Source organism: Salvelinus fontinalis, chromosome 14, assembly GCF_029448725.1.
Source record: "Salvelinus fontinalis isolate EN_2023a chromosome 14, ASM2944872v1, whole genome shotgun sequence".
Classification (NCBI taxonomy): Eukaryota; Metazoa; Chordata; class Actinopteri; order Salmoniformes; family Salmonidae; genus Salvelinus; species Salvelinus fontinalis.
Genome location: NC_074678.1, coordinates 51,201,534 through 51,223,854, shown reverse-complemented (window position 1 = coordinate 51,223,854; position 22,321 = coordinate 51,201,534). Strand labels below are relative to the sequence as shown.

Genomic DNA, 22,321 nt, shown 5'->3' with positions numbered 1-22,321 from the left:
GAAAAGTCTCCACTAAAACTGCTTTCAAGTCCTGAGTGGTAGGTATAATCTTGGTCTGTGCAGCTGCCCTTTTAAATGTACCAGAAGAAATAACATCTCACATTAACCAGGGAAGTCCTGAGGGTTCCTTGTAACTGTGCATCACTGGTTATGAAAGAACACCACTGACTGTGTGTGTGTGTACCTGTCCCCAGGATGACGGTAAGGGGGAGAACAACATGGCTCAGAAGAGGGCTGCTTTCGTGGAGAAGAGGCTGAGGCGGGAGAAGGAGACGCAGCAGAAGAAGCTGCAGCAGGAGGCGGAGCTCGAGCAGAAGAAGGAGGAGGCCCGGTCTGTAATACCTTCCACTACAATCATGCACAAGCATGCACATACCCACACCCACATACAAACACTCCCACTTGAGCTGTTTTTAAAGCCCCTCACACATAGTATCATGTTGTCTGACGTTAGTCAATCAAATTGTATTTGTCAAAGTACATCAATCAATCAAATGTATTTATAAAGCCCTTCTTACATCAGCTGATGTCACAAAGTGCTGTACAGAAACCCAGCCTAAAACCCCAAACAGCAAGCAATGCAGGTGTAGAAGCATGAAATGCTAATGCAATTGATCAAAGTACATTACTACTGACTGTCTGGTAATGTGCATCAATCAATATTCAAATACTTTGATCAATTGCATACGCATTGTCTATGTATGATTGTGTCCCGGTCATAGTTTTACATGTTCGTGATTCTTGGCCATCATCTACTATTTCTCCTTTCAGAGTGAAAGCAGAGGAGGAGCACATGAGGAAGGAGGAGGAGAAGGCCCGCCGGGAGTTCATCAAGCAGGAGTACATGAGGAGGAAGCAGCTCAAGCTCATGGAGGACATGGACACGGTGATGAAGCCGCGGCTGGCCGGCTCCAAACAGAGGAGAGCCCGGCCCAAGTCCATCCACCGGGACAGCATGGACTCCCCCAGAACCCCGGCCAGGGCGGCAGGTAACCCTGGAGACAGCCACTCTCAGGGCTCACCGTCGGTGACGTGTTGGTGTGGCGCGACTGCCCAAGTGCCGCCCGTCTGGCGCCACAGCTAGCTTTGTGCCATCTGCGATAAAACACTGTTTCTCTGCAGCGCAGCGTGGCTTCTTATGGTAGACTAGAGAGTGTACTAGTTCTGGTTGAGATCTGCATGCCAACTAGTACTAGTACTACTTATAACTCAATTCAGTAGCTAACCCTGCCTGATTTCTTAACTGCTTTGCCAAACCAATTCAACTCATTTGATCTTGTAATGTAATGTGAGGCTTGAATCGATCTCTGATAATCTGGCAAGGACATTTCACTATGCTATGTGGGACTCTGTATGGTTTCCATGGCATCCATCGTCATTCTTTGACTACGAAAGTGAACTCAAAATCAAAATCCTGCCAAATTTAAGGAGCCATACAGAGATGTGTGTGTGTGTTTGTAAACATCAAATGATGCTGCAGATAGCTGTGACAAGGTGGGCACAAAATACTGTGGACGGACTGTGTTGTGATCGTGGTGTAACGGTGTTGTCCCATCTTGTGCAAAACTTGTTTCACATCCAGGTTCACGACCTCGTGTTTTTTCAGTCTCCAGCTTGTCTCTGGCCTCGCTCAACCTGGGAGACAGCGACAGTGTGCACTCTGAGAAGAGAACACCAAGGTGAGATTCCTTTATATTAACAGTATATGAAACACATTTCTGCATATGCCTAGTTGAATTTCCTCTTAGCATTTTTTGTACTTTAAGGGGTGAATCCTAACTTTGACTTAAGTTTCATTTTCACTCAGTCATGCATTGATGTCAAACGGGACAAGTGAAAATTCTACCTACGTTAAAAGTTCGAAAAATGTCCCAAAATGTTTATTCATGCTCTGTTTCATTGAACTTGAGTATCACTTCTGACCTGCTTTTTTAACCCTCTCTCTAGCCAACGGCTCTTAACCTAACGTTTCTGTATTCTCTACACTCTTTTTCCCCCCCTACCTACTCTCTTTGACCACTCATGTTTTGGAACTGTCAGAAGTGCTAGCTTACATTCTGGCAGCCTGTGCTTCTTTCTGAGCTCTCCTAAACTGAGAAGGAGAAGGTTAGTTCCCGTGTAGTAGTTTAACCCTGAATCCACCTCACGGTCCCAGCTTCTGTAGCATAAGAATGAGAATCCTTATGGGAAGTCTTAAGACACTGGGCCAATACCAAGTCAAGGGTCCTGTTCATTAGGACACGCAAAGGAAAACTCAAATATGTGTTTCTTATTGGAAAGTCCAGCTAGTCCCTCCTGTTTTAGTCCATGTTTTATCCATTTGGTGTCTAATGAACACGACCCATGTGATGCTTCATGGTCCCACCAAACATCCTTCAATGTGACAGAGATCTCACCATCAACCCCTGCGTAAATGCATTTTCCCCCCCAATGCATTACACAGAACAATACACAGCATTGTTCTGTTCTCCCTATGTCACATTGTCACCGCCTATATTCCTACTGCTTCGTAACCTCTTCCCTATGCTAAGTGTATCTAGATATGATGCTTTGTGATACAGGCGCTTGTAGTATCTATCCCTCAAGAACACTTGATTGCGTCACATTGCTTCACTGCTGCCCATGCTTGGATGAGAGTAAAGATATACCCTTTTCACGCTATTGTTCCGACCCGAACCAAACTGTGCTGGCTCAGGTATTTTGTTTACACATTGTCCTTTTCAGTATGGTTCCAGCAACTATGGTGGATGGGTAATCAGGCCAGCTCAGTACAGCTCGGTTTGGTTCAGTTGTTTGAAAAGCCCTTTCGAGAGCTTGAACTGAAGGTTTTGATAAGCAAAGAACCGTAGTAGCCAAAGCCAATCCCTGTTAGCGATGTTCAAATGACTTGGGTACACACTGTTTGTACTGTGCACACAAATAGCTTGTACGGTTTCCCCAAGGCAAGCGAGAACTTCTTACATCATTCTATATGTGGTAACAAAGCTGACCTTTGAAAAGGCAATACCTGTGGAGAGAGGTGACCTAAGTGCTTGTGTTGGTGTCTCTGTGTGTCTCTCTCTCTCGTGTGTGTGTGTGTCAGGCCTGATTCTGCAGATGGTTTTCTGTCCCCTTGTCGATCTGGGAGCCGGAATGGGGAGGACGATTGGGAGAACGGTTCCACCACCTCGTCTGTTAAATCTAACACAGACTACACCGGTGGGTGATCAACTCATTACACACACCAGTGGCACATTATTGGATCATTTGTATTAGCTGTATTATAATTCTTCATGATTGGCTTTGCTAACTGAGCGTACCTCATGCTTTTACGATATCTGATTTGGGTCCAATTCATGAATCTAAACTGCTTTTATATAGGATAGGATATAGGATTAGCTTTAATGTCTGTGAGGGGAAATTCTCTTAGAGACACTGTACTGCTGTATACAAAATAGTAAAAAAAATAGTACATTCCACACTCAACAGAATACACGTTACCCAATGGGGTTTAATCAAGCCCTGCTTCGCTATAAAATTTGTCACTGACTATTACCAATGTGCTATGGTGAGAATGCTTGTTAAAAGATCTCCACTTAAAAACGAAATGTATTCACTGTTGCTATCGATGTTATTCCAAAGGGTAGGTTTTACAGAGAAAATTAAATGTGACTGTACTTTATCACTCATATATCATTAATCATACTATTTAGGCCTATAAAGCATTTACAACGTCATCAACAAGTATTGTTTCAATTAAACCTAGAATTAAACTAAAAATAGACAATAAATAGACCTAGGGTTTCAAGCTCTAGTTGATTTCAAGTTGAATGATATTTAGTGATGTTGAAATGTGTTTTGTTGTCACCGCAACCAAATAGCAAGATTTGAAGGAGATGTGTCTTCTGCTTGCACAGTTCCATCTGTGCCACAGACTTACTCTGGATTTCATTCCAGTTTGTCTATATTTAGTCCTATTCTTTGTTGATATTTGGTTATGTTCAGAGGCATTATGCCCATAAGGGGGGAAAGGGCATGTTCCCCCTCAGATTTCTCTTCTTTTTTTTAAAGCATAATATTATGGCTCTAGATTGCAAGGAAAAGTTGTTTCAGGTGAGAATGTCTAAATTCTCCAAATCCCCCCCCCCCCCCCCCCCCCCCCCGGATCACCCCCCATCCATCTACATGTACTTCATGTTGCCTCTTAAATAATGAGTGCATAACGCTCCTGGTTGCATTGACAACCAAACACAATTAAATATGTCTTTTGAAAGACAATGAATGGTAAAATGTAAGCGTCAAATTTTTTGACACCCCTAAAGATTCTTATAAATAAGGTAGTCAAAAGGGTAGTATTTAGTCCCATATTCCTATCACACAATGACTACATCGAGCTTTTGACTCTCCAAACTTGTTGGATGCGTTTGCAATTAGTTTTGGTTGTGTTACAGATTATCTTGTGCGCATTAGTATGCTATTCAGTATGGTAAATCATGTATTGTGTCATTTTGGAGTCACCTTTATTGTAAATAAGATTAGAATATGTTTCTAAACACTTCTAAATTAATGTGGATTCTACCATGATTACGGATAATCCTGAATGAATTGTGAATAATGTCAAAGATCATACCGTTAAGATCTCCCCTGTTACAGTACTTGTAATGGTTCACATTTCTTGGAGGTATGATCTTTGACCGTCTTTGATTTTATGAACAAGTGGTCAATCACGGCAGGCTGGTCAGGTTAGCATAGGGCTAAATATGCCAGGTTATCTAATGGGAACAGCTAACATGTAGCGTTTTATCACATGCAATTACGTCAACGATTTTAATCGGCTGAAGCGCTTTTTTAACTTAAACCTTTTCTGATGTTTGCAAGTATAGACCCCCTGAAATTGCCTTGCCATTACCTGGTTGCTAAAATGCTATAATGTTCGCCTAATTTCAGTTTATGTGAGGAAAAACAAGAGGTGTAGAGAATCATTGTACCATCTAAACCGAAGTGAAATATATTTTCAATAAGCAAACATGTATTGTCAGCTGTTTGAAACTGGCGTGCTAAACCAAAAGTAAAACGATGCAAAGCTAAACTTAAAGATGCACTATGCAGAAATTGGTCCGCCATTTCCTGGTTGCTAAAATTCTAATAGTTCCTCTAATTTCAGTTTATGGTGACAAAACAAGCAAATATAGTTTGTTGACCAAACCAAAAATGTTATACTTTCAGCTGCTTGAAGCTGGTGTACAAAACTGAAAGTAAGAACAGAAATCATAGAACTGCTGCACATTGAACAGATCTACCGCTTCTTAGACTTGCTTTCAATGAGAATGGCAGATCTATAACTCATATTTCTATGTGAATTTGGTCGGTCGCCAATTTTTTTAACATATTGCTGCTTTATGGTGGGGGAAGAGTTGTTTTGGTTCAGGCTGTTGTTGCAATTCGCCTAGTTTCCACCAGGGGGCTGCATTTTACAAAGAGACCCTTTCAAAGTTGGAAGTACCACTAACAGCTTCAGTTGATGTTTTTGTCAATGCACATTGGTTGGGTAACATGTTGAATCTAATGCCATGATTGCTCAGCATGAATTATTATGTTTTTGACTTGAGACAAACAAAACAGAGAAGCGAGATGATGATAGCGTAGAGGGCCATTGGTCTTCAGATTCCATGATGAGTAATGTTAAGATAATGCCTATAAATGATTTATTGACAAACTGCCGGGACAAGTCAGAGGCCCCAGATAGAATGGTTGCTATGACGACTGATAATCTTCCCCTTGTGTGCACAGGACCCAAATTGTACAAGGAGCCAAGTGCCAAATCGAACAAGCATATCATCCAGAACGCACTGGCCCACTGCTGCCTGGCAGGCAAGGTCAACGAAGGCCAGAAGAACAAGATTCTAGAGGTAATGTGTTCTCTACAATCTAGTCATTCTATGTCTACGGTGTTGGTAGCTCTTCAATACAGTGAAATAACATCTCAGATGAATAATTTATTAACATTATATTAAGTTGATTATGGTGATGTTTACTAGGAATGTGTTTACATTTCATTTTTTAGGGTGTAGATCAGCTTTAATATTGCTGATAGATTGTAGCTTCCATTAATGTAATTGTCTGCATCATTTCCAATCCCCCATATATTTTTTTTGTAAATATTTTTATATACAGTACCAGTAGTGGTGGAAAAAGTACCCAATTGCCATACTTGAGTAAAAGTAAAGATACCGTAATAGAAAATGACAAGTAAAAGTCACCCAGTAAAATACTACTTGAGTAAAAGTCTAACAGTATATCATTTTAAATATACTTAATATCAAAAGTAAATGTAAATTTAAAAAAATGTAATTAAAATATATACTTAAGTATCAAAATTATAAATCATTTAAAAATCCTTATATTAGGCAAACCAGACGGCACCATTTTCTTGGTTTTTATTTTATGGATAGTCAGGGGCAGTAGGGATGACCAGGAATGTTCCCTTGATAAGTGCATTTATTGGGTCAATTTCCAGTCCTGTTAAGCATTCAAAATGTAACGAATAGTTTTGGGTGTCAGAGGAAATGTATGGAGTAAAAACTACATTATTTTCTTTAGGAATGTAGGGGAGTAAAAGTAAAAGTTGTCAAAAATATAAATAGTAAAGTAAAGTACAGATACCCCAAAAAATGACTTTACACCACTGAGTACCAGTCAAAGGTTTGGCCACACCTACTCATTCAAGGGTTTTTCTTTATTTTTTACTATTTTCTACATTGTAGAATAATAGTGGACATCAAAACTATCAAATAACACATATGGAATCATTTAGTAACCATAACAGTGTTAAACAAATCAAAATATTTTTTATATATAGATTCTTCAAAGTAGCCACCCCTTTCCTTGATGACAGCTAGACATGTCAAATCAAATCAAATGTATTTATATAGCCCTTCGTACATCAGCTGATATCTCAAAGTGCTGTACAGAAACCCAGCCTAAACCCCCAAACAGCAAGCAATGCAGGTGTAGAAGCACAGTGGCTAGGAAAAACTCCCTAGAAAGGACAAAACCTAGGAAGAAACCTAGAGAGGAACCAGGCTATGAGGGGTGGCCAGTCCTCTTCTGGCTGTGCCGGGTAGAGATTATAACAGAACATGGCCAAGATGTTCAAATGTTCATAAATGACCAGCATGGTCAAATAATAATAATCACAGTAGTTGTCGAGGGTGCAGCACCTCAGGAGTAAATGTCATTTGGCTTTTCATAGCCGATCATTAAGAGTATCTCTCCCGCTCCTGCTGTCTCTAGAGAGTTGAAAACAGCAGGTCTGGGACAGGTAGCACGTCCGGTGAACAGGTCAGGGTTCCATAGCCGCAGGCAGAACAGACAACATGTCTGTTGTCTTCTACTATGCTGTATGAGGACAATAATCATTTCTTTGCTCCCTTTCTGCAGGAAATGGAGAAATCAGAGGCCAACAACTTCCTGGTGTTGTTCCGGGATGGGGGTTGTCAATTCCGTTCTCTGTACACGTACTGCCCCGAGACGGACGAGGCCACAAAGCTGACCGGCATCGGGCCCAATCGCGTCACCCGCAAGATGATCGAGGGCCTCTACAAGTACAATTCAGACAGGAAGCAGTTCAGCCAGATCCCCGCCAAGACCATGTCTGCGAGCGTGGACGCCATCACGATCCACGGCCACCTGTGGCAAACCAAGAAACCAGCCACCCCGAAGAAAGTGGTACCTGCCAAACCCTAATGGAACTTGCTGTACACTCCCAGCCACCCCCACCATTTCCCTTCAAATGGAACAGTCCACATTCAATTTGCACTTCACTGTACATATCCATGAGGATTCAGCACCTGCAATGCCAGTTAGATGAATATGCATACTTCTGTTTTTGTTGTTTTGTTATTTCTTTTCATTCCTGTTCATTTTCCTTTAAAATTCCAAACTGGACATGGGGACTCAGTTAAAGATATGCACAACTGGAATGTAAAACACTATTTAGTTAAGAGTTGTACATGGATATCACTGATGTGTTTAGTACAAGAGATTGTCTGATTTTAGTCATTTTAGTACAGCAAGTGTGTGTGTATGTGGTTTTGTATATGCCAAAAGAGCGACAAAAAAGAAAATATACGAATGCCATATGTTTTATTTGGCACACTGAAGCACTGAATGTTACTCATCTGTATAGACAGAATTTTGCTTATCTGTTCAAATGTGTGGCCTTACGCTCGTTTTGTTTTTGTATGTCAGTGCAATGAGCTGATTGTAAACCTAGTGCAATCAGCTCAGAGACTTTTGTATGCTGTATGCTGAGGTGACAATGCTTTTTCCATGTTTTAGGTTCAAATGCAAGCTGATAAGTCTGCATAAGCTATACACAACATTGAGGGCCAAAAAACAAGAGCAAAAAACCAACAAGCTTACAGCTAGTGTTAGCCACCCAATACATTGCACGACTAGGCCAAGTGTTTTTCCCCAGCTTATCCCTCCTTTTGGAAAATGTGTTTTAAAGAACTCATCTTAAACCTCACTGTACTTTCTTAATGCTGTGTGTTCACAGCAGGTTTGTGAACTAAAAATAAACATACGTTTACGTGACCTCCTTTCAATTGTCACAAAATGGACCAGATTTGGTGAAATGTCTGTTACGTCTGTCTGTAATGATTTGGGTCATTTGAAAATGCTAAGTTTCTTAACTATGGATATAAACTCATGATATAGAACAATTTAATGTTATTAAGGATTGTGATTTAGATTTTGGACTATGAAAATGGACTACAGCCCTAGTTAGGTACCATTATATTTATTATACCATAACAGTAATTGTTGTTGATTCTGTTTTAGTTCAGTCAAAAATGTTTTCAGAATGTTATCATTTTTAAAATTCTCAATGTCAAATTCCTTGTCATAAGTTTGTTTATAGGATACTGCTTGACAGTGAGATTAACACACAGCTTGTGCATTATTTTGCATACTTATCGGGTATAGAAAAATACTGATTTATTTGCATTTAAGTATTTCAAGACAATTATGTATCACATGATGTGGTAGATGCCCCACTCATTTGGTAAGAAAGTACTTTGGTATGAGTACATTTTCAGAGACCCCACTTCTACTGCACACATGGAGACCAGACTGATGTTATGTAAGGCAAAGATTCCCCCCCCCCCCCTCTAATAGCTGACTGAAGGCAGAATGTGGCAAAGTTTGTCACTCCAATACGGGTAGAGGCTTCTTACTGTCTCCCACCAGCGTCAACACTTTCCTTTTGTCTATTAAAGTAGCCTTGTCGAGCAACAACTTGTGTAGGTTGGGGATTAAGGGGTCACAAACATACAAGACTCCACACACCCTATTCGGTTCAAACATTGGTGTTTGGTTTTCATTGGGGTATATTTATAGAATTACCAAAAGAGAAGTTATGCGTCTCTGGAATTTTGTAGAAAATGATATTGCTATGGGACTACTGTTACAGTTGTCTTATTAGGCCATTTAAGGCCAAGATTAATGGCTATTTATTCATAAATGAGTGGACATTGTACAGTGTTGCCGTAAATTAGTCTGTCCATCCTCCTGATGAAGCATTGCTTCCATTTTGTTTACCAGACCGTGTGGTGTCATTCAACATATTGCTGAACATTGTAGGTTTGTTTTGTTTCTCTTTTGCATTGAATAAAATGAAGCATGGCCTCAAGTGTGTTGTGTGTCTCAATTGTCATATCAAGTTGGTTGAGAGCGGTCTTAGTGCCAGCTTCGTTCTGTGGTGGTAAATAGACGGCTACGAATAATATAGATGAGAACTCTCTAGATAGCGTGGTCTACAGCTTATCATAAGGTACTCTACCACAGGCGAGCAATACCTAACACAGGCGAGCAAGACTTCTTTAATGTTAGACATCACGCACCAGCTGTTACTGACAAATAGACACACACCCCCACCCCTCGTCTTACCAGAGGTAGCGTCTCTGTTCTACCGGTGCATGGAAATCCCGCTAGCTCTATATTGTCCGTATTGTCGTTCAGCCATGTCTCGGTGAAACATAAGATGTTACAGTTTTTAATGTCCCGTTGGTAAGATAATCTTAATCATAGGTCATCAATTTTATTTTCCAATGATTGCACGTTAGCAAGAAGAACGGATTGCTGTGGGAGTTTACTTGCTTGCCTATGGATTCTCATAAGGATTCTCATTCTCATGAGTAATGCCTCTTCTGATGTCCAGAAGTTATATTTGGTCATAAGAGACGGTAGCAGCAACATTATGTACACAATAAGTAAAAAAAGAAGTTACACAAAATGCAAAAATACGAACAAAATAGCATAATTGGTTGGGAGAATGTAAAACGTCAGCCATGTTCTTCGGCGCCATCTTTATCATTCCTGGTTTCCTCACTCGTAAAGGTGGTGGAATTACGAGTGAATTAAGTCAAGGTCTGAATAGGTCATATCTCTAGACACACCTCTGCCACACCTTAATTTTTTTGATTTCCATCCCAAACAAATAGCGGGTGAATAGCATGCTATGTTCATGCTTAAGTTCAAGGTCAGAATACGCATAGAGAGAAAAGTGCATAAAAATTTAACTATGTTCCATTTACTCGCGCTTAACTTGGGTCGTAATCGTGACCATAGGCTATTAATTTATTATCCGAAAATTATATATTTTTCAGGTTGAGCCTTTATGATTACGTCTTTCCTATGCAATTGGTAAATTTTGGCAATCAATGGACTTCCACAGTGGCCTGGTATTGTCTACTACTCCAAAGACTCCAATGGCTGAAACATGCACAGTGCACACACAATGTCTGGGAAAGCAATGTCAGGGATGTGAACAGTTACATTATCATTGTGGTAATTGGAGGTGTCATAACTCTCCTGTGATGATCTGAAGGATCAGGTTACAGGGGATCCACTCTACAGTCGTGGCCAAACGTTTTAAAAATGACACAAATATACATTTTCACAAAGTCTGCTGCCTCAGTTTCTATGATGGCAATTTGCTTATACTCCAGAATGTTATGAAGAGTGATCAGATGAATTGCAATTAATTGCAAAGTCCCTCTTTGCCAAACAAATGAACTGAATCCCCCAAAAACATTTCCACTGCATTTCAGCCCTGCCACAAAAGGACCAGCTGACATCATGTCAGTGATTCTCTCGTTAACACAGGTGTGAGTGTTGATGAGGACAAGGCTGGAGATCACTCTGTCATGCTGATTGAGTTTGAATAACAGACTGGAAGCTTCAAAAGGAGGGTGGTGCTTGGAATCATTGTTCTTCCTCTGTCATCCATGGTTACTTGCAAGGAAACACGTGCCGTCATCATTGCTTTGCACAAAAAGGGCTTCACAGACAAGGATATTGCTGCCAGTAAGATTGCACCTAAATCAACCATTTATCGGATCATCAAGAACATCAAGGAGAGCGGTTCAATTGTTGTGAAGAAGGCTTCAGGGCGCCCAAGAATGTCCAGCAAGCGCCAAGACCGTCTCCTAAAGTTGATTCAGCTGCGGGATCGGGGCACCACCAGTACAGAGCTTGCTCAGGAATGGCACAATGCAGGTGTGAGTGCATCTGCACGCACAGTGAGGCGAAGACTTTTGGAGGATGGCCTGGTGTCAAGAAGGGAAGCAAAGAAGCCACTTCTCTCCAGGAAAAACATCAGGGACAGACTGATATTCTGCAAAAGGTACAGGGATTGGACTGTTGAGGACTGGGGTAAAGTCATTTTCTCTGATGAATCCCCTTTCCGATTGTTTGGGGCATCCGGAAAAAAGCTTGTCCGGAGAAGACAAGGTGAGCGCTACCATCAGTCCTGTGTCATGCCAACAGTAAAGCATCCTGAGACCATTCATGTGTGAAGTTGCTTCTCAGCCAATGGAGTGGGCTCACTCACTATTTTGCCTAAGAACACAGCCATGAATAAAGAATGGTACCAACACATCCTCTGAGAGCAACTTCTCCCAACCATCCAGGAACAGTTTGGTGACGAACAATGCCTTTTCCAGCATGATGGAGCACCTTGCCATAAGGCAAAGTGATAACTAAGTGGCTCGGAGAACAAAACATGAATATTTTGGGTCCATGGCCAGGAAACTCCCCAGACCTTAATCCCATTGAGAACTTGTGGTCAATCCTCAAGAGGCGGGTGGACAAACAAAACCCCACAAATTCTGACAAACTCCAAGCATTGATTATGCAAGAATGGGCTGCCATCAGTCAGGATGTGGCCCAGAAGTTAATTGACAGCATGCCAGAGCGAATTGCAGAGGTCTTGGAAAATAAGAGTCAACACTGCAAATATCGACTCTTTGCATCAACTTCATGTAATTGTCAATAAAAGCCTTTGAGACTTATGAAATGCTTGTAATTATACTTCAGTATTCAATAGTAACATCTGACAAAAATATCTAAAAACACTGAAGCGGCAAACTTTGTGAAAATTAATATTTGTCATTCTCAAAACTTTTGGCAACGACTGTACAGTGTGCTCTCTCTCACAGAGGGGGAGAGCGAGAAGTCGACTGTTTTATGCTCGGTCATAAAATTCGCTGCCCCTGTGCTCTGTAGTATTCGAGATTGGAACGTAAACTGTGGAACACAGAGAGACCCTTGGAAATCAAACGTTTGAATAATTTTTATAATAAAATCTATTTTTGAGAATGTGGGAATGGTCCGTGGACACTAAGGGACAGTCATGTCGAGTGTGTTTCATTTGGTGATCTAATGAAGGACGGGAAACACACATAACTGTATCTCTTAAAGTGTACATTTCCCAGCTGTCAGGTTTACATCTAAATATTGTGAAACGTATGTGATTAAACATGAAACTATTTGTGAATAGATGTAATGTGATGTTAACCTACTAAATGAGAATATATGGGTTTTCATATAAAGTTAACCAAATCAGTGGTCATGCCCACGTGAGCATAGACATTAAGTCGGCGTCATGGAACCGCCCCTTCATTCACAGATTATAAAACCCACTTCCTACTAAATTTACATTAACACAGAACCCAAACCGGCTGCGCGCATGCGGCGATCGTCTGCCATCGTGCAAAATGTATTTTGTTCCCCCACACCAAACGTGATCACGACACGTAGGTTAAAATATCAAAACAAACTCTGAACCAATTACATTAATTTGGGGACAGGTCGAAAAGCAGTAAACATTTATGGCAATTTGGCTAGCTAGTTTGCACTTGCTAGCTAATTTGACCTATTTAGCTAGCTTGGTGTTGCTAGCTAATTTGTCCTGGGATATAAACATTGAGTTGTTATTTTTACTGAAATAAACAAGGTCCTCTACTCCGCCAATTAATCCACACATAAACAATCAACCTGAATCGTTTCTAGTCATCTCTCCTCCTTCCAGGCTTTTTCTTCTTTGAACTTATATGTTGATTGGCATCTAAACTTTCATAGTATTACCACGATGATCGACAACACAGTTCATCTTTCAATCACCCACATGGGTATAACCAATGAGGAGATGGCACGTGGGTATCTGCTTCTATAAACCAATGAGAAGATGGGAGAGGCAGAACTTGCAGCATGATCTGCGTCACAAAGAGAACTAACTTCTATTTTAGCCCTTGGCAACGCAGACGCTCGTTGACGCGCAAGTAAAAGTAAAAATATTGGTCCAGCTACTTCTAGTGTAGAGAGCGTGAAGAGGGCGAAGGTAGTGAATTACAAAAGTAATGGTGTGTCAGAGTGATAAGTTGCAAAAGTGTTTGATGCAACCACAGGGTATCATCTACAACCTATTTGTCTCACCAATGTCATAAAGAAAGAGATTGGTGACGTCAAACTTGCCCGATTCAATGGTAATGGTAGACTTAATATTCTGTGCTAGCCATTCAGTAAGGGAAGATTCTTCAAAAGGAAAACTCTCAATGGGAAGAAGATCATGTCCCAGGAGCTTCTGCTAAATTGAGGGGGGTCATTTGAGGTGGGTCATTTCTGGTGTTCCACTATCTATGTCTATAGATTACATACAATAAAATGTGAGGGGGGTATAGTGGTTGAGGCCAAAATGATGTTCAGTAAGAAAGAGGGGCAGAGGAGTGAAAGCGTGTCAGTCCTACTGATGTTTTGGGAGTTTTTGCCTAAAAAAGTACAGATGGCCTTCTGAGTTTCACTGTCAGCAGCTTTTTGGGTGACCCCACAAAATGTACATAGAAATGTGCGGTGTAGATATGTCATTCTCATTGAATGCAAGTCTAGATCTGTTCTATGTGTACTATTACTATGCTTCCCATTCTCAAGTTTAGTTGTTGTGTCTTTTACTTTTGGTTTTGTACACCAGCTTCAAATAGCTGAAAATACAATATTTTGGGTTATGGAAAATATATTTCACAGCGGTTTAGGTGGTACAATGATTCTCTACGCTATACTTGCTTGTTTTGCCACATATATTGAAATTAAGCAAACTATTTGAATTTTAGCAACCAGGAAATGGCAGAGCGATTTCTGAATAGTGCATCTTTAAAGTCTGCCATTTCCTGGTTGCTAAAATTCGAAAAGTTCAACTAATTTCAGTTTATGTGACAAAATATTCAAGTATAGTGTAGAGCACAGGTGTCAAACTCATTCCACGGGGGGCCGAGTGTCTGCGGGTTTTCGCTCCTCCCTTATACTTGATTGATGAATTAACATCACTAATTAGTTAGGAACTCCCCACACCTGGTTGTCTAGGGCTTTATTGAAAGGAAAAACCTGCAGACACTAGGCTCTCCGTGGAATGAGTTTGACACCCCTGGTGTAGAGAATCATATTTGTATTCGGTACAGGCTTCCTTCTTTTCACTCTGTCAATTAGGTTAGTATTGTGGAGTAACTACAATGTTGTTGATCCATCCTCCGTTTTATCCTATCACAGCCATTAAACTCTGTAACTGTTATAAAGTCCCCATTGGCCTCATGGTGAAATCCCTGAGCGGTTTCCTTCCTCTCCGGCAACTGAGTTAGGAAGGACTCCTGTATCTTTGTAGTGACTGGGTGTATTGCCACACCATCCAAAGTGTAAAAAATAAGTTCACCATGCTCAAATGGATTTCAATGTCAGCTTTTTTGATTTTGACCCATCTACCAATAGGTACCCTTCTTTGGAAGGGAAATTGGAAAACCTCCCTGATCTTTGTGGTTGTATCTGCGTTTGAAATTTACTGCTCGACTGAGGGACCTTACAGATACTTGCATGTGTGAGGTACAGAGCTGAGGTAGTCATTAAAAAAATCATGTAGAGTCGATGTCCGCGCCCCCACACACATCGAATTAGCATATTTAAGAAATCCCATCACAATCCGTCTGTTTAAGCTAGAGATATGTTTTTTTGCAAGGGCTGTGTCTCAATCCACCACATCCGCCACTGGAAGCTTTCTGCATCTGTGATGGAAGGTGGATGAGCTACAGCTGTGTTTGTCAGACCATGAGACATCCCGAAAATCGGTATTCTCACGTAAACATCTATAGCGTCCAAACAGTCAAGGCACTAATATGACCCATCAATGGACAGGTGAGACTCTCACGAACATGTACACTACCTTTCAAAAGTTTGGGTTCACTTAGAAATGTTCTTGTTTTTGAAAGAAAAGCAAATTTTTTCGTTCATTAAAACGACATCAAATTGATCAGAAATACCGTGTAGACATTGTTACTGTTTTAAATGACCATTGCAGCTGGAAACGGCAGATTTTTTATGGAATATCTACATAGGCGTACAGAGGCCCATTATCAGCAACCATCACTCCTGTGTTCTAATGGCACGTTGTGTTAGCTAATCCAAGTTTATCATTTCAAAAACTTTGTAGCGGTGCAGGGGAAAAAGTGAGCGGTGCATTGGGGATAGTTGCATTAGAAGGGGTGGGAGATGAGGAAATGTTAGAGGCAAATAGGAATCCTGGTGATTAAAGAGCTCAGCCATGTGCTACTTGTCAGTAACAACCACATCATCAACATTAAGGGACATGGGCAGCTGTGAGGAGGAGGGTTTATTCTCCAGGTCTTTAACCGTTTTCCAGAACTTCTTGGGGTTAGACCCATAGAGGGAGAACTGCTCCTTAAAGTAACTAACTTTGGCCTTCCGGATAGCCTGAGTGCACTTATTTCTCATTTGCCTGAACGAGAGCCAGTCAGCCTGAGTATGCGTTAGCCAAATTGAATTCTTGAGGTGGAGTAACTCTGCCAGATCACAGTTGAACCAGGGTCCGAACCGGTTTTTAATTCTCATTTTATTTAGGGGGCGCATTTGTTAAAAATACCACTGAAAATATAAAAAATAAGCTCCAAGCGTCTTCAACAGAGGGGGATCATGCTGATTCTATACCAATTTACAGAGGCCAGGTCATGAAGGAAGGCTTGCTCATGAAAGTTTTGACAAATCAGGACAGGTCGCTTCACTGAGCAGCCACTACCAACACAGGCTGTAAAACAGTTATCACTAAGGTCATTACAGAAAACACATCCTGCCATTGTTGGGCTCAAGGGCTTTGACACCTCAGTGTTAATTGAAGTTGCAACCGGATCTGTTCTGTCCTAGCAAGCTTGGTCGACTTAACTTAGCATTCAGTCCTTATAAAGAAAAATATATAATTGTAATGTATTTTTCTTCTTGGCTTTAAAAGTAGCTTCAGACTAAACATTACTCACTCAGTTCCAGGTTGGATGGTGTTTTCGGGTTTCTGTTGTGCTTCGTTTGCTGGTTGTTGGTTTGCCAGAGCATTAGCTGTAAAGTCCTTGGAAATAAGAACCTTTGATAGTAGGAATCCTTCCAGGTAATTTTGTTCAAAATCAGGTTGCAGGTTTGGAGTTTTTATTTGGAGTGATGGTTATGTTGTGGAGGGTAATATCCTGTATATGACCTTGCGGAAAAATCCAAGTTAATCTATCTCTAAATCTATATTTTTGTCAAATCATGCTGAAAAAAATGCAAATCTCTCTACTCTCTCCCTCCATTCATTGACTACTACTGCCTTGGAAGTGAGGGATCTAACATTAAGTAGCCCTATTTTGAGATATGGCAGGAATGGATGAGATCTTTATTCCAGTGAGATTGCTAAAGCGAACACCGCCATGTTGAGTTTTGCCCAACCTAGATCGAGGTACAGACACGGTCTCAATGGGGAAAGCTGAGCTGACTACACTGACTGTGCTAGTGGCACACTCCACTAAGCTGGCTAACAGCCTGCTACTTATCTCAGTGTGGAGTTAGAGCACTGTTTATGTTGATAGATAAGATGAGAGCACCGCTCTAGCTAGGATTGAGTCCGTCACTTACTCAGCAGACCAGGCTCGGTCCTGTTTGTGTGTGTCCCAGATAGTGGGCCAATAATCGACAAATTCTATCTTTTGGGAGGGACAGAAAACAGTTTTAACCAGCGATTGAGTTGTGAGACTCTGCTGTAGAGCTCATCACTCCCCCTAACTGGGAGGGGGCCAGAGACAATTACTCGATGCCGCCACATCTTTTTAGCTGATTTAGATGCTGAAGCTATGTTACTCTTGGTGACATCTGACTGTTTCATCCGAACATCGTTGGTGCCGACGTGGGTAATAATATCCCTATACTCTCTACGCTCACCAGTTTTAGCCTTATCCAGCACCCTCTTCAGATTAGCCTTTACGTCGGTAGCCCTGCCCCCTGGTAAACAGTGTATGATCCCTGGATGTTTATTTTTAAGTCTAATATTGCGGGTAATGGAGTCCGCAATGACTAGGGTTTTCAAGTTGTCAGAGCTTATAGAGGCGTCGGTGGCTCGGACCCCATAACGGGTGGAGGAGCGACCTGAGAAGGCTCGGCCTCCGACTCGTTGCTTAATAGGGAGAACCGGCTGAAAGTGAATGAGCGACACCGATTGAGCATGCGGACAGCATTTCTTTCCAGAAGCCTTGAGAAAATTGACCGGCTGTGGGGACTGTGCGGCGGGAATTCTACAACTATCTGTACTTACTGGTGGCACAGACGCTGTTTCATCCTTTCATACACTTAAAATGCCCTTGCCTAATGATTGTATCTGAAGCTGGGGCTTCCAACATAAGTGGTTTAGTGCCAAAGATATATTTACAAAATCCTGATATTTTTTTAAAACTCAGATAAAGTTTGTTTTAAAGCGTTTTTCCTTTATGTTTTTCCATGTATGCATATATTATTCAAGGTGCTTCTATGGGCTAATAGCAGTAAGACCAAATTCAATGTTTCATCAAATATACAGTACCAGTCAAAATTTTACACACCTACTCATTCAAGGGGTTTTTCTTTATTTTTACTATTTTCTACATTGTAGAATAATAGTGAAGACATCAAACCTATGAAAAAACACATATGGAATCATGTAGTAACCAAAAAAAGTGTTCAACTAATCAAAATATATTTTATATTTGAGATTCTTCAAAGTAGCCACCTTTTGCATTGATGACAGCTTTGCAAACTCTTGGCATTCTCTCAACCAGCTTCATGAGGTAGTCACCTGGAATGCATTTCAATTAACAGGTGTACCTTGTTAAAAGTTCATTTGTGAAATTTCTTTCCTTAAAGTGTTTGAGCCAATCAGTTGTGTTGTGACAAGGTAGGGGTGGTATACAGAAGATAGCCCTATTTGGTAGAAGATCAAGTCCATATTAATGGCAAGAATAGCTCAAATAAGCAAAGAAAAAATGACAGACCATCATTACTTTAAAGACACGAAGGTCAGTCAATCCAGAACATTTCAAGAACTTTGAAATATTCTTCAGGCACAGTCACAAAAACCATCAAACGCTATGATGAAACTGGCACTCTTGAGGACTGCCACAGGAAAGGAAGACCCAGAGTTCCCTCTGCTGCAGAGGATAAGTTCATTAGAGTTACCAGTCTCAGAAATTGCAGCCCAAACAAATACTTCAGAGTTCAAGTAACAGACACATCTCAACATCAACTGTTCAGAGACTGCATGAATCAGGCCTTCATGGTTGAATTGCTGCAAAGAAACCACTACTAAAGAACACCAACCAAGTAGAGACTTGTTTGAGCCAAGAAACACAAGCAATGGACATTAGACTGGTGGAAATATGTACTTTATTCTGATGAGTGCAAATTTGAGATTTTTGGTTCCAACCGCTGTGTCTTTGTGAGACGCAGGGTAGGTGAACTGATTATCTTCGCTTGTGTGGTTCCCACCGTGAAGCATGGAGGAGGAGGTGTGATGGTGCTTTGCTGGTGACACTGTCTGTGATGTATTTAGAATTCAAGGCACACTTAACCAGCATGGCTACCACAGCATTCTGCAGCAATACACCATCCCATCAGTTGTTTTTCAACAGGACAATGACCCAACACACCTCCAGGCTGTGTAAGGGCTATTTGACCAAGAAGGATAGTGATGGAGTGCTGCATCAGATGACCTGGCCTCCACAATCACCTGACCTCAACCCAATTGAGATGGTTTGGGATGAGTTGGACCGCAGAGTGAAGGAAAAGCAGCCAACAAGTGCTCAGCATATATGGGAACTCCTTTAATTAAGACTGTTGAAAAAGCATCCCAGGTGAAGCTGGTTGAGAGAATGCCAAGAGTGTGCAAAGCTGTCATCAAGGCAAAAGGTGGCTACTTTGAAGAATCTAAAATGTAACACTTTTTTGGTTACTACGTGATTCATGATTCCATGTGTTATTTCATAGTTTTGATGTCTTCACTATTATTCTACAATGTAGAAAAGAGTAAAAATAAAGAAAAACCCCTTGAATGAGTAGGTGTGTCAAATTGACTGGTACTATATATATATATATATATATATATATACACAGTGCATTCAGAAAGTATTCAGACCCCTTGACTTTTTCCAAATGTTGTTACGTTACAGCTTCTTTATAACATTGATTATTATTATTTTTTAACTCATCAATCTATACACAACACCCCATGATGACAAACAAAACATTAAAAATAAAAACAGAAATACCTTATCTACATAAGTATTCAGACCCTTTGCCATGAGACTTGAAATTGAGCTCAGGTGAATCCTGTTTCCATTGATCATCCTTGAGATGTTTCTACAACTTGATTGGAGTCCACCTGTGGTAAATTCAATTGATTGGACATGATTTAAAAAAGGCACACACCCGGCTATATAAAGTCCCATAGTTGACAGTGCATGTCAGAGCAAAAACCAAGCCATGAGGTCAAAGGAATTGAGACAGCATTGTGTCGAGGCACAGATCTGGGGAAGGGTACCAAAAAATGTCTGCAGCACTAAAGATCCCCAAGAACAGTGGCCTCCATCATTCTTAAATGGAAGAGGTTTGGAACCACCAAGACTCTTCCTAGAGCTGTCCGCCCTGTCAAACTGAGCAATTGTGGGAGAAGGGCCTTGGTCAGGGAAGTGACCAAGAACCCAATGGTCACTGACAGAGCTCTATAGTTCCTCTGTGGAGATGGGTAAACCTTACAGGACGACAACCATCTCTGCAGCACTCCACCAATCAGGCCTTTATGGAAGCCACTCTTCAGTAAGAGGCACATGACAGCCCACTTAGAGTTTGCCAAAAGGCACCTAAAAGGACTCAGACCATGAGAAAACAAGATTCTCTGGTCTGATGAAGCCAAGATTGAACTCTTTGGCCTGAATGCCAATCGTCACGTCTAGAGGATACTTGTAACCATCCCTACGCGCAAGCATGGTGGTGGCAGCATTAGTGTCAGGGACTGGGAGACTAGTCAGGATGGAGGGAAAGATGAACGAAGCAAAGTACAGAGATCCTTGATGAAAACCTGCTCCAGAGCACTCAGGTCCTCAGACTGGGGTCGAAGGTTCACCTTCCAACGACCCTAAGCACACAGCCAAGACAACGCAGGAGTGGCTTAGGAACAAGTCTCTGAATGTCCTTGAGTGGCCCAGCCAGAGCCCGGACTTGGACCCGATCGAACATCTCTGGAGAGACCTGACAGAGCTTGAGAGGATCTGCAGAGAAGAATGGGAGAAACTCCCCAAATACAGGCGTGTCAAGCTTGTAGTGTCATACCAGAGAAGCGATGCTGTAATCGCTGCCAAAAGGTGCTTCAACAAAGTACTGACCTGTTCACCGGATGTGCTACCTTGTCCTGGAACTGCTGTTTTCGACTCCCTCTCTCTACCGCACCTGCTGTCACTAACTCTGAATGATCGGCTATGAAAAGCCAACTGACTTTTACTCCTGAGGTGCTGACCTGTTGCACCCTCTACAACCACTGTGATTATTATTATTATTTGATCCTGCTGGTCATCTATGAACATTTGAACATCTTGGCCATGTACTCTTATAATCGCCACCCAACCCCGCCAGAAGAGTACTGGCCACCCCTCAGAGCCTGGTTCCTCTCTAGGTTTTTCCTAGGTTCCTGCCTTTCTAGGGAGTTTTTCCGAGCCACCGTGCTTCTACACCTGCATTGCTTGCTGTTTGGGGTTTTAGGATGGGTTTCTGTATAGCACTCTGTGACATCGACTGATATTTATTTATAAGGGCTTTATAAATAAATACATTTGTAAATGTAATATCAGTTTTTTTTATAAATTAGCCAAAATATCTAAGCCTGTTTTTGCTTTGTCATTATGGGGTATTGTGTGTAGATTGAGGGGGGAAAAAATATATTTTAGAATAAGGCTGTAACGTAACCAAATTTGGAAAAAGTCAAGGGGACTGAATGCTTTCTGAAGGCACTGAATATAGTCCTGTGATCTATGTGCTAGTTTCCCAGAAACAGAAAACCTGTTTAATGAAAATTCTCCATTGAAATTCTTAGTCAGAGACTAAGTTCCCTCGATGTCTGAAAAATCAGGCCACAATGTTACTTATTACCAATAGCTTTGTGAATGTGCATATTATGCCCCATACACACGGTCATTGTCTGACAGTCAGGGGATAGCTAACCTCGTCCTCAGGCTCGAATTGCTGACGCATAGCCTGGTAACATTGTGCAACAAAGTGGGATTAGAAAGGGGTGTGGTTAAAATCAAGGCATGAGAGGGAGCAAGCCTGCCACAGCTGTATCAGATGGGACTTTAAAAATGCTGAGAAATCGATTGGTTCTGAGTTTCTTAGATGCATACTTTTCCGATTTCCCAAACTCACTTCTTTGTTTAGCGGATTACTTGCGCTGCTCACCCATTGAAATCCACAGAGGGGGAGGTGCTAGATGGTGATGGATAGATCAGCCAATTAAAACCTGCGTCTGTTTGCACCACTCCTGCCATAGACTGCCATCCAAGTCCCGATCTGTACCAAAACTCTTCAATGGACACCGTTCCTTATCTCCTTTTCCTTGTCATAACCAATAAGGGTGAAAGGATGATAGGTTTCCACAGTGTGAAAACCCATCATGCCCATTCAA

At 41.4% G+C, this 22,321-nt stretch overlaps 1 protein-coding gene and 1 long non-coding RNA gene across 11 annotated transcripts in view; one reads left to right on the top strand and one right to left on the bottom strand.

Annotated features, from left to right (window-relative positions):
• The window catches only part of camsap2a (calmodulin regulated spectrin-associated protein family, member 2a), an 89,446-nt gene extending 79,773 nt beyond the window's left edge, over positions 1-9,673 (top strand). For 2 of the 8 annotated variants that reach the window (XM_055862255.1, XM_055862252.1), the window contains 7 exons: positions 195-331; positions 772-989; positions 1,583-1,679; positions 2,041-2,106; positions 3,083-3,198; positions 5,770-5,888; positions 7,420-9,673. In XM_055862255.1, coding sequence (XP_055718230.1) covers positions 195-331; positions 772-989; positions 1,583-1,679; positions 2,041-2,106; positions 3,083-3,198; positions 5,770-5,888; positions 7,420-7,725 — 1,059 coding nt within the window. In that variant the 3' untranslated portion in view covers positions 7,726-9,673. Of the gene's footprint in view, positions 1-194; positions 332-771; positions 990-1,582; positions 1,680-2,040; positions 3,199-5,769; positions 5,889-7,419 lie in introns of those variants that run through there. The other 6 variants (XM_055862259.1, XM_055862257.1, XM_055862260.1 and 3 more) reach the window with 4 other exon arrangements.
• Positions 1-17,131, bottom strand: part of LOC129811094 (uncharacterized) — a 79,480-nt gene extending 62,349 nt beyond the window's left edge. For all 3 annotated transcript variants that reach the window (XR_008752832.1, XR_008752834.1, XR_008752833.1), the window contains exon 1: positions 16,632-17,131. This is a non-coding gene — a long non-coding RNA (uncharacterized LOC129811094). The remainder of the gene's footprint in view (positions 1-16,631) is intronic.
• Positions 17,132-22,321: the final 5,190 nt, after the last annotated feature.